The 12055-nt window shown below is 49.1% G+C and overlaps 1 protein-coding gene across 2 annotated transcripts in view; it reads left to right on the top strand.

Annotated features, from left to right (window-relative positions):
* The first annotated feature begins 1976 nt into the window (after positions 1-1976).
* The window catches only part of LOC138087513 (phosphatidate cytidylyltransferase, mitochondrial), a 48982-nt gene continuing 38903 nt past the window's right edge, over positions 1977-12055 (top strand). For both annotated transcript variants that reach the window (XM_068982691.1, XM_068982690.1), the window contains exons 1-3: positions 1977-2235; positions 4844-5026; positions 7987-8079. In XM_068982691.1, the coding sequence (XP_068838792.1) occupies positions 2101-2235; positions 4844-5026; positions 7987-8079 (411 nt within the window). In that variant the 5' untranslated portion in view covers positions 1977-2100. The remainder of the gene's footprint in view (positions 2236-4843; positions 5027-7986; positions 8080-12055) is intronic.

Here is a 12055-nt window from a genome sequence, read left to right as displayed (position 1 = left end):
TTGAGAACAGAACAGAAACGAGCGTCACCGACGATCATCGTCCCGCGGGTCCTTCCTTGTAGAGGCTCCCTTCCGGCGCCTCCCGGATGAACTCCTGCCCGTCCTGCTGGGCCCGGCTCACCGGCGTCGCCGACGGCCTCCGCGGTCTCTGCTGCGCAGGCGGAACTGCCGGGGGCTCCGCCTTCGGTCCTGCGGGGCCCTGGGCGCGCAGCCTCGCCCCTGCGCGGTGGGGCCGGGTTGGCTCCTCCGTCCTGCGTCCCCCCAGTCCCTGCAAGGCGGCAGCCCTGTTCCTCACCTCACAGCCCAGCACTCACCGCAGGGCGTGAGGCCGTGTTTGAATCCCAGTCACCTTTTTCCTGGTTGAATTCACCCTATTCTTGCCTCTGTCACCCCAGGCCAGGCAACTTAACGCACCCGGAGCTCTGGTAACAGCTTCCTAAGGGGTCTCCCTGCCCGTCTCCCTCCATTCCGGTCCAGGCCGAGGTTTGAGCCTGACGGGTCCCTGCCCAAAGCCCTTCAAGGGCCGAGCAGGACTGGAGGACACGGAGTCGGATTTTCATTCCGGTTTGCTGAGGCTGACGTGATGCCCAGCACGTTGCTTGCTGGAACGCTTGGCTGCTTCATCTGCGAAATGAAGGCGTCACCTCCTCCCACAAGGCTGTAGAAGGAACGCAATGGAAAATGCAGAGAAACGCATCAACGGCGTTGAGCCAAACCCCAATTTAGCTGTTACTACTTCTGTTATCCTTGAGAGGCCGGGCTCATCAGGGGAGGAGGGGAGCATATCTGAAAAGTCCCTGTCCAGGAATTCAGACTACATCCTGAAGGGCCCCGAGTCCCGGAGCAAGTTTCTGTGTGTGCGTGTGTGTGTGTGTGTGTGTGTGCGTGTGCGTGTGCGTGTGCGTGTGCGTGTGCGTGTGTGTGTGTGATTCTGTCCCCGTGGACTGTAGCCCGCCAGGCTTCTCTGTCCATGGAATTTTCTCGGCAAGAATGCTGGAGTGGGTTGCCATTTCCTCCTCTAGGGGATCTTCCTGACCCAGGGTTCGAACCCACATCTCCTGTGCCTCCTGCATTGGCAGGCAGATTCTGTAACCACTGAGCCACCAGGGAAACCCCACAAGTTTCTCTAATTATTCACGAAGAGGTGAGCTCTTACTAGGATCCTATTTCCATCAGAAACTGCATTTCATGTGCCCCTTGGTGAGCTGAATCCATAAGGCAAAGGGGAAAAGACTCTTCCTCACCTTTAAAATTAAATACAAATATCAGAGAACCTTGGTGCATTCTTCTTCTTCTCTTTTTTTCGCCATTTATGAAGCTCTTTCCTGCCCATCATAGAATTTGGAGGATTTTAATGGGAAGAAAGCACAGCCAAATCTGAACAGTGATAGTCTCTGGATGGTGGGATTTGGGGTGATTTTAACCTTACTTGTGTTTCCCTAAAGCTTCAAAATCTTCTGCAGTTTCAGAGCTGAATAGAACCAACAGTTGCATAACATTGTGAACGCAATAAATGCACTAAATTGTAAAGCGTACAAGTTTATGTTATGTGAATTTCACCTCATCCAAAAGATCTCCTGCAATACTATAGACGTGATTTCATAGTCATTTATGAAAATGAGGTTTGAGGCGAGAACAAGCAAGGACTTTTAAGGCTCAAAGTTCAGTCAGCAGACACTCTCCCGCTCCCTTGTCCAAGTCATAATCCCAGGCGGCCAGCCTGCAATGCGCTCCTCCGACCACCAGGGGGCTCTGCAGAGGCCTGGCGTCCCCACTCGCGGGAGGGCGCCTGCTCTTGCTCTTCCGCCTTCAGAGCACGTGTGCGCGCGGGGGGCGTGGCCCGCGTGGCCTCCTGAGCGGCAGGACGTCGCCTACTCGGTTGTGTCCCGGTTGCCTCCCTCCTGACTGACTGACTTCATGTCTGACAGACTTAGTGTCTGACTGACCTGCCGCCCCGAGTCCTTGCGAGCCCCCCTCACCTCGCCCCCCCTGCCCGAGCCTTCTTCCGTCCGGGCGGGTCCCCGGCTTTCCTCTCGCACCCCGAGCAGGTTCCCGGTCCCGCCCGCTGTCCTCCGGGGGGCCCTGGGTGACCCCGGCCCCATGGCGCTGCAGGCGCTGCAGAGCTCGGGGGTGGCCTTCCGCAAGATCCTGTCTCACTTCCCCGAGGAGCTGAGCCTGGCTTTCGCCTACGGCTCGGGGGTGTACCGCCAGGCGGGGCCCAGCTCAGACCAGAAGGTGAGCCCGGGAGGTCCCTTTGCCTTCGGTCCCTCCCGAGCCCTGGAGCTGCCGGGCCGCTCTGCGCATTCCCGTATCAACGCGCAAAGTCCCGATACAAACCCTACGAAAGGGCTCTTAGCAGAGCGGCAGCGTGAGCTGCGCTTCGAAGGACACGTGGGAGTCCGCTTGGATCCAAGAGCGGGAGATGCAATTATGTGGAGGGAAGAGCTGGTGCTGGGACAAGACGGAAAAATACATATATATATATATACACTTGCCAGGTTCTCGTTCAGCGTTCTCAGCCTTGGCTGAACATTGGAGTTTTCTAGAAAGCTTAAAAAAATACTGATAATCTGGGTTCCAATTGCGGAGATTCAGGTTTAAGTGGTCTAGGCTGTAGGAATTTTAAAAGCTTCCCAGGTGATTCTACTACGCAGCCAAGCTTGAGAATTACGTCCCTGGCTGTAGCAGAAAATACAAAGTGATTCTCCTGACTTTGGGAAGCTGACGGACGGATGGGTTCGGGCATTTGCAGGAAGGGAGTTAGCGGGTGAGCAGTATATTTGCTCCTACCCAGGGCATTTACCAAGGGTCTGTTTAGGGCAAAGCATTGTTACTCTTCAAAGCTGACGGAGCACCAGAGCAGTGAGGGTAGAGGTTTCCTTATGATTGTAGATATTTTTTTCCTTCCTCTGTTATATATATGAGGGGGAAAAAGTTTGCTTCCAAGATGGAGACGAGATTCAAGACATCCAAGAGTGGCAGGCAGTCATTTTCCATTTAGTGAGGCTTTTAATTGGCTTTGACTGACAGGCTTTTGAGCCCTTGCTGAATTAAGGTTGGAGGAGCAGGAGTGGAGATAGAGATGTTTTCTGTCTGTGCAGCTCGTGTTCTGGACTGGGTTTCTTTAATAAAGGAGAGAAATGGTCTGGTGCAGTCTGCATTAGGGCCTCACTAGGTTACCTAGCTGTAATCTTTCAGTTAATCTTTGCCTGTTCACTTCCTCGTGAGGCCATCTATACTGTGGCTTGAATTTCCTGGTTCCCGCCTATACTAGTACTTCAGTAATGTGCTTATTTTGTATTTTATTGTGCTTAGTCGCTCAGTATTTTCCAACTCTGCAACTCCATGGACTCTAGCCCACCAGGCTCCTCTGTCCATTGGATTCTCCAGGCAAGAATATTAGAGTGGGCTGCCATTTCTTCTTCCAGGGGATCTTCCTGACCCAGGGGTTGAACCCTTGTTCCTGCCTCTCCTGCCTTGGCAGGTGGATTCTTTACCACTGAGCCACCTGCAAAGCCCCCTAATTTCAGTAGTACTTTAATTTGGCAGCATATGAGAAATGATAAATTTGGGGCATACAGAAAATTATAGATTATAATAGGCTATCCTTAAAATTGTTAAAAACGTGTCCACTCAAAATCTTAACTATCACCACTAGTTTGTAGGAAACTCAGAGCATCCTGATTCTATAGTCATCTCTTCATTTTCCTGTGAAGATTTTCCTTTGAGCAGACCTGGAATTCCCTCCAAGAAAAGGTCTTTCCTTTTCCCTCACCCTCGTTCCCTGCAAGTTCACAAGTAGATTCCAGCACCTGCGTCTGTCCCAGATGAGTCCCTGCCTCGGTGCCCTGGTTACTGGGAGGCAGCCCCGTGTTGGTGGTGCACCCTTTGTCTGCCCTCCCTTTCTGCTGCGGGAGCGTTTCTTACCATGGCAGCCAGTCTTCCTCTTTGGTCCATCTCCCACCACTCTATACCTGCATCCCATCCAGCCCTACCGACCTAGACGCAGCACCCAGAACATGCCCAGCTCTCGTCTCCTCCACAGAGCGTTCTCATCTAACAGGACTCCCCCGACCCCCTTCCTCAGGGCTTGCCTAACACTTCACCAAATCTGCTTAACTGTTGTGCATTCTTGAAGACTCAGACTTACCAGAGTCTTGAAGAGTGTCGTCTTATAGGAAAATTCCTCCTTCTTCTGTGACCCCATTCTGAGTGAAGTTCCCCTAGCAAGTCCTTTCGCTAATAATCTGTCTTTTCTCCCCAGTTGACCTTGAGCGCTTTACCTCTATCTCAGGACCCATCAGAGCTCGTCATAGATGATCAGGGAGAGGTTGGCTAGTGGGTGAAGTTAACTTATTTCCCTTTGCATAATGCTTTATAGAGCTTGTCCACATGGTGTTATCTGATCTGAAGGAAAGTGGAGCACATTTAACTAGAATTAGATGGAAGACAGTGTAGCAAAGTGGTCTAGCCCAGAATTTGGAGCCAGACTGTGTCTGTCATTCATTAACCGTGTGTCCTTGGGCAGGGAGCTTACTCTGCGCCATGGTTTCCTTTCCTATAGAAATATGATTATAATGGTATCTACCTTGTAGGATTGTTTTGAGGATAAAAAGTTCTGTATAATACAGAAAATGTTTAAAAGAAGGCTGAAACATTACTTCATTAACCATTACTGTTCTTAAGTGAGTTGACAAAAAACAAAGCTCAGCTTGGTTCCACAAGCTTCTGACCCCGGGTCTGCTGTTAGTCAAAGCTACATTGAGTCTTAGAGCTGTCCACTCTGTCTCGGTGTCTTTCTAGAAGTTAAAACTAAAATCCATCTTTTTTCTTCACCTCCCAGAATGCAATGCTGGACTTCGTGTTCACAGTCGATGACCCCGTCACATGGCATTCAAAGAACCTGAAGAAAAACTGGAACCACTACTCTTTCCTAAAAGTGCTGGGGCCGAGGATTATCACTGCTGTCCAGAATAACTACGGCGCCGGCGTTTACTACAACCCGTTGATCACATGTGATGGGAGGGTGAGTGACTTCGGGCCTCTGTCTTAACTTGGGTGGATATTAACCTTTGTTCTTAGAATCCCAGCTAAATATGTGTGTTCTTGCAGTCAGGAAATGTTCACACTTTTGCTGGATGAAGGTGGTGAATGTCACTTTTTTTTTTGCCTTTGGCCAAATGTTTTTTGGCTGGGAAAGATTGAGGGCAGGAGGAGAAGTGGGCGGCAGAGGATGAGATGGTTAGATAGCATCACCGATTTGATGGACATGAGTTTGACTCTGGGAGATGAGTTTTGACTCCAGAAGGTGGTAAAGGACAGGGAAGCCTGATGTGCATGGGGTCACAGAGTCGGACACAGCTTAGAGATTGAACAACAGCAAGTGTCTCTTGGTCTCAAGTTGCAGTGTGCCTCAGGAGCCCCCGGAGCGCCTGTCAGGCGTGCACATGGTGGGTCCCACCCCCGGAGTTCCTGAATCAGTGGGTCTGGGACAGGGTGTGAGGATTTGCCTGTCGCACACGTTGAGAGGTGATTGTCCTGTAACACTGTGCTGGTTTCAGGTGTGTGGCGGAATGATTGATCTTACTGTGGGCTGATAACCAGTGAGTCTAGTTAACACCCATCACCAGACATAGTTGGTTTTCTTTTTCTGGTGATGAGAACTTTTAAGGTTTACTCTCTCAGCAGCAAGGATTTGCATTTCTTTCTTTCTTTCTTTCTTTTTAATTGGAGGATGATTGCTTAACACTGATGTGTTGGTTTCTGCCATACATCAGCATGAATTAGCCGTGGGTATACGTACGTCCCCTCCATCTTGAACATACCGCCCACCCCACCCCACCCCTCTGAGCTGTTGCCGAGCATCAGGTGAGCTCCCTGTGTTGAACAGCCACTCCCCGTTAGCTATCTCTTGTACACATGATGGTGTATATTTCAGTGCTTCTCTCTCTGTTTTCCCCACCTTCTCCTGCCCCCTGGATTTGCATTTCTAACAACCTTTCAAATGATGCTGATGCTGCCCGTCTAGAGCACACCTTGAGAACCACTGGTTTGGTCAGTGGGAGGGATGGGCAGACCCATTGCAGATCAGGGTGGAAACTAATCTTATTTATACGGAGAGGAACATACTCCCAGGGAGAAGCTGGAAGTGAAGAGCGGATCGTAGGTAATTGGAAGCGTGTGGTGCCCAGTGAAAGGAACCCCTCGGTGCCATCAGTGGGGCGGAATTTGATGACAGGTGTTGGAGGGCAGCACCCTGGATCCTGGCGGAGGGTTGTCCTACTGTGGGGACCCTGCCCAGTGGTCATTCCAATGAGGGGTCCAGGCTCTAAGAGGACGGCCAGGAACCCGGCATGACCCCAGTGGGAGCTGAGTCAGGGGCCTCCTAGAGTTAGCTAGGCAAAGGATGTCTCTGCCACGCCCGCGCTGCACCAAGCTCCTGATGGCTCAGGGCAGACGAGTCACCTGAGAATCTGTGATGCTGATGCTCCTGGGCGGTGGACCACACTTTGAAAGGCAGGAGGCTGGAGTACCAACTTGAGAAGGATTTTGCAGGCCTCTCTGAGTGAGGCAGGGATGAGCGCTGTGGTTGGTGATGTCTGCATCGCCTCTGGGCCGGGCGTTTACTTTTCTGGTTGCCATCCGGTCCTGCCTCCCAGCTGTTAGGCTCCTGCGGCAAGAAGGGCTCTGCAGTGTGGTGGCCGGAGTTGGGGGAAGGTGGTCACTTAGCCCAGCCCTGCACATCCACGCTAGTCATGGAGCTCGGAGCTCTATGCTTTCTCCAGTATTAATATTATGCTGAGCCGACCTCTAATTAGTAGTTTCAAACAGTATTACAGGCTCCAGTAACCAAATGTTTGGGCATAATTGTGTCCCAAACGGACTGTACTTTTTAATTGAAATTCTTTAGCTACTTTTTAGATATTTGCAGCCTGCGAAGGCTGCTTGGATACTGAAGTTCAGTGAAGTGAGTCTGAAGATATCTGTTGAAGCAAATGGGGTTTTGTAACTGGTAACAACTGCATTCAGGGTTTTGTGCAAGCTATTACTGAAATGAGCTTGACCATAGTTGCGTGTGTTCAGAGCCGATAAAGAGGCTTTATGTTTGCATGTTGCATTGTAATTACAGAAGCGTTTGAAATAGTCAGCCGTGAAAGAGAGATTCACCATGTGAAGAATGTCAGTGAAAACTTTGAGGAAAATTTCTTGTTCTCTGCGATGAAACAAACACTGGAGCCCAGACTGAAATTCAGAGACCTGGTTTGGCTCTGCTCCGCTGGGTGCCACCTTGGGCACATCGTTTATTCTCTCTGAGCATCAGCTTTCTTATTTCTCACATGAGGAGCGTGAACTGTGCCACATGTCTGTCAGGACCTGTGTTTTTATTGATATTTCCAGTCCATTGAGGACCAAGACCAGACAGCCTATAAGAGCCATTCTGCCTGTGACATCACAAGTGCCAGAGTTTAAACTGTGGTCATCGCACCATGAATACCTTAGGCAACAGACGGTCTTGGAAACTAACCCTTTGCAAAAGATTTCATGGAGATGTGTGTTTTTACAAGGTAGGCAGTTTTTTGAGTGGCTTTGGAAATCAAGCTTCCGCCCTGGTCAGATGGAGAAGGCAATGGCACCCCACTCCAGTACTCTTGCCTGGAAAATCCCATGGACGGAGGAGCCTGGAAGGCTGCAATCCATGGGGCCGCTGAGGGTCGGACACGACTGAGCGACTTCACTTTCACCTTTCACTTTCATGCATTGGAGAAGGCAATGGCAACCCACTCCAGCGTTCTTGCCTGGAGAATCCCAGGGACAGGGGAGCCTGGTGGGCTGCTGTCTGTGGGGTCACACAGAGTCGGACACGACTGAAGTGACTTAGGAGCAGCCGCAGCCCTGGTCAGAAATTCAGTTCTTTATATATTGCACTTGCACAAGGGTCCATATGGCAATTTGCTCTTTTTCACGCACATTTCTTTTCTTTTCCAGCTTATCAAATACGGAGTTATTAGCACCAGTGTTTTGATCGAAGATCTCCTCAACTGGAATAACTTATACATTGCTGGACGACTCCAAAAACCGGTGAGTGAGTGTTCTCTTAGGACTGTCTCTCCTCTCCAAACCTGACCTTACTTTGACCTTTGTGATTCCATTGGCATAGAAATGAGCTTCAGACTCCTTTTCCTGCGTACAGAATTTGTTGCCAAACAGTATCCAGGTATTACCCTGCTGCTTCCCTCTCTCTCAAGATTGTCCAGGTGTCTGAACGGATGAGACTCAGAGTCAGTCCGTTTGAGTTAGGAGGATGACAGGCGAGGTGCCCAGGCTGCAGTAGAGCCTCTATCAGCAAACCACCCCGCCCGCACCCCACCCCCAGATCACTGTTTCTTCTAGAATGCCAGTGCCACAGGGCACTGCTTGTCCGCCAGTTTGTCCCGACAGTGCCTGGGATCCCGTCTCCGCGCCCTGCTTGTTTGGGAGGTTGTTGGAGGAGGCCACAGGGGCAGGCTTTTCCCTGGGCTTTACTAGAAGTGACAGCAAACAGCAGCGTGGAGGACCTGAGCTTCCGACACGCATTCACAAATACCAGGTTTCTTCCTTTTTGCAGACACATAGTCTGTATCTGAGAAGGATATCTTCACAGTTTAAGATCTAGACAAAGTGGTCACAATTGCTAATCTCCCAATAAGGATTAATTTTTCTCGAACTGTCAGAGGGTCTTCAGCCCCAAAGAGGGTTCACAGAGTGTTCGCAGACACCTCTCATAGGTGACTTTGCTGCTCCGCCTTTGTCAGCTACGGCAAGAGATTAGAGTTTTATGTAGTCTTAGCTCACTTGGTTGTGTGATAAAATCCCTACTGATGTGTGGGAGGACCAGGTTCTGTTTCCTTGAATTTAGGCTGAACGTTTAACAGTGTCGCTCATTTGGTCCGGGCCACAGGCACACGGATAGTGTGCTACTCACTCGCTCAGTCACGTCCGACCTGTGCGACCCCAGGGACTGCAGGCCACCAGGCTCCCCTGTCCCTGGAATTTTGCAGGCCAGAATACTGGAGTGGGCTGCCATTTCCTGCTCCTGGGGATCTTCCCAGCCCAGAGATCGAACCTGTGTCCATCAGCAGGTGGATTCTTGGCCACTGTGCCATCTGGGAAGCCCCCATACTACACTTGATCATACCCAGAAAGCGTGGGTACATCTATATGTAAAAATCTGCCAAGCTGTGCTGGGTAGATCACTTTGCTTTACTATATATAGTTTTACTTAAGTAAAAGCTTGTTTTAAGTACAGAAACAATGTATGCGTTTGTGGTAAGTCACTGCAGTCATGTCTGGCCCTGTGTGACCCTATGGACTATAGCCTGCCAGGCTCCTCTGTCCATGGGAATCTCCAGGCAAGAATACTGGAGTGGGTTACCATGCCCTCCTCATAACTGAGGAAATAAATGTAATTGGATATTTGTAAATATTCCTTTTCTTTCCAAGTTTCTTTTTAAATACACAAAATATGTAGCTTGATAGGAAGGTTAATGAATGTAGAATTAGAATCCCTGGGTCTTACTCATTCCTGCTGCTTATTCACTGTTTATGCGACGTTAGGCAGCTTGTTTTATACTTCTCTGTGCCCAGTTGTGTCCAGCCCCAGGGACCGTACCCCACCAGGCTCCTCTGTCCACGGATTTTCCCAGGCCAGAATACAGAAGTGGGTCGCCATTTCCTTCTCCAGGGTATCTTCCTGACCTAGAGACTGAGCTCTCTGCGTCTCCTGCGTTGGCAGGCTGATGACCACCAGTGCCATGTGGAATGGGAATAGCAATCCTTGCCCTGCCCTCTTCACAAAGGTGGTGAAAAATGGAAGCAGGATGCTAATACTGGAAAGAACACAGGTGTTTTCAAGTCAGATAGTTCTAGGGTTTGAGTCCCAGCTCTGACACCCCCTAGCTGTGTAAACTGGCACCAGGGACTGAATCTGCCTGGGCCTTGGGACTCCCTCACTTGTGGCTGAGAGTGCTGACACTGACCTCAAAAGGCATTTGAGAAATGCCTGGATCTGAGATGCCTGGCACCTAGCAGACATTCAGGAAACCATCTTTCCCTTCTTTGTGTCTTCACCTGTCTGAGTCATTTTGAGATAAAATGAGGTGTTGAATGGAAAATGTATTCTCTGTACTATGTTTTGTTCTTATAATATTTCAAGTTTTTTTTTTTTTTAATCTACCCAGCACAGCTTGGCATTGTTGTTATTGTTCAGTCACTAAGTCATGTCCAACTCTTTGCAACCCGATGAACTGCAGCATGCCAGGCTTCCCTGTCCTTCACTATCTCTCAGAGTTTGCTCAAACTCATGTCTGTTGAGTTGGTGATGCCATGTGACCATCTTGTCCTCTGTTGTTCCCTTCTCTTCCTGCCCTCAATCTTTCCCATCATCAGAGTCTTTTCCAATGAGTTGGCTCTTCACATCAGGTGGCCAAAGTATTGGAGATGCAGCTTCAGTCTCAGTCCTTACAGTGAATATTCAAGGTTGATCTCCTTTAGGAGTGACTGGTTTGATCTCCTTGCAGCCCAAGTGTCTCTCAAGAGTCTTCTGCAATACCACAGTTCAAAAGCATCAATTCTTCAGTGCTCAGCCTACTGTATGATCCAATTCTCACATTCATACATGACTACTAGAAAAAACCATAGGTTTAACTAGATGGACCTTTGTCAGCAAAGTAACATCTCTGCTTTTTAATATGCTGTCTAGGTTTGTCATAGCTTTTCTTCCAAGGAGCAAGCATCTTAATTTCATGGCTGCAGTCACCGTCTACAGTGATTTTGGAGCCCAAGCAAATAAAGTATCTTACTGTTTCTACTTTTTCCCCATCTATTTGCCATGAAGTGATGGGACTGGATGCTATGGTCTTAGTTTTTGGAGTGTTGAGTTTTAAGCCAGTTTTTATCACTCTCCTCTTTAACCACGATCAAGAGACTTTTCACTTTCTGCCATTAAAGTGGTATCATCTGCATATCTGAGGTTTGTGATATTTCTCTCTGAAATCTTGATTCCAGCTATGATCCATCCAGCCCAGCATTTCACATGATGTACTCTGCGTATAAGTTAAATAAGCAGGGTGACAATATGCAGCCTTGAAGTACTTCTTTCCCTATTTGGAACCAGTGCGTTGTTCCATGTCTGGTTCTAACTGTTGCTTCTTGTCCTGCATACAGGTTTCTCAGGAGACAGTAAGGTGGTCTGGTATTCCCATCTCTTTAAGAATTTTCCACAATTTGTTGTGATCCACACAGTCTAAGGCTTTAGTGTAGTCAATGAAGCAGAAGTGGATATTTTTTTGAATTCCCTTGCTTTTTCTATAATCCAACAGATGTTGGCAACCTGATCTCTGGTTCCTCTGCCTTTTCTAAATCCAGCTTGTACAAATAGACTGCAGAAAACAGATGTGCCATGAAATCTCAGAATGTAAGCACTGGAAATGACCTCAGATTTCATCTAAATATCATGTATCCTGATAAAAACATCAGTTCAAAGCAACACTCAGATACACTCAGGTCATTTAAAACTGCATTTCTCAGCTTACTTGGAGAAGACAGTGTTCTTGATAACAATGACAGTCCCTCAGGCTTGTTGGGCTTTCCAGGGGGCGCTAGTGGTAAAGAACCCGCCTCCCAGTGCAGGAGACATAAGAAACACGGATTTGAACCCTGGGTTGGGAACATTCTCCAGAGGAGGGCATGGCGACTCACTCCAGTATTCTTGCCTGGAGAATACCATGGGCAGAGGAGCCTGGCAGGCTACAGTCTGTGGGGTTGCAAAGAGTCAGATGCGACTGAAGTGACTTAGCACATGTGCACAGGCTTATTAAGAAGCTTCTCAGTTGAGTTCAGTTGCTCAGTTGTGTCCAACTCTTTGTGACCCCATGGACTGCAGCAGGCCAGCCTTCCCTGTCCATTACCAACTCCAGAGTTTGCTCAAACTCATGTCCACTGAGTCGATGATCCCATCCAACCATCTCATCCTCTGTTGTCCCCTTATCCTCCTGCCGTCAATCTTTCCTAGCATCAG

Source organism: Capricornis sumatraensis, chromosome 10 (assembly GCF_032405125.1).
Source record: "Capricornis sumatraensis isolate serow.1 chromosome 10, serow.2, whole genome shotgun sequence".
NCBI classification, from domain to species: Eukaryota; Metazoa; Chordata; class Mammalia; order Artiodactyla; family Bovidae; genus Capricornis; species Capricornis sumatraensis.
The sequence above is the reverse complement of the archived record's forward strand: the minus strand, read 5'-3'. Positions and strand labels throughout refer to the sequence as shown.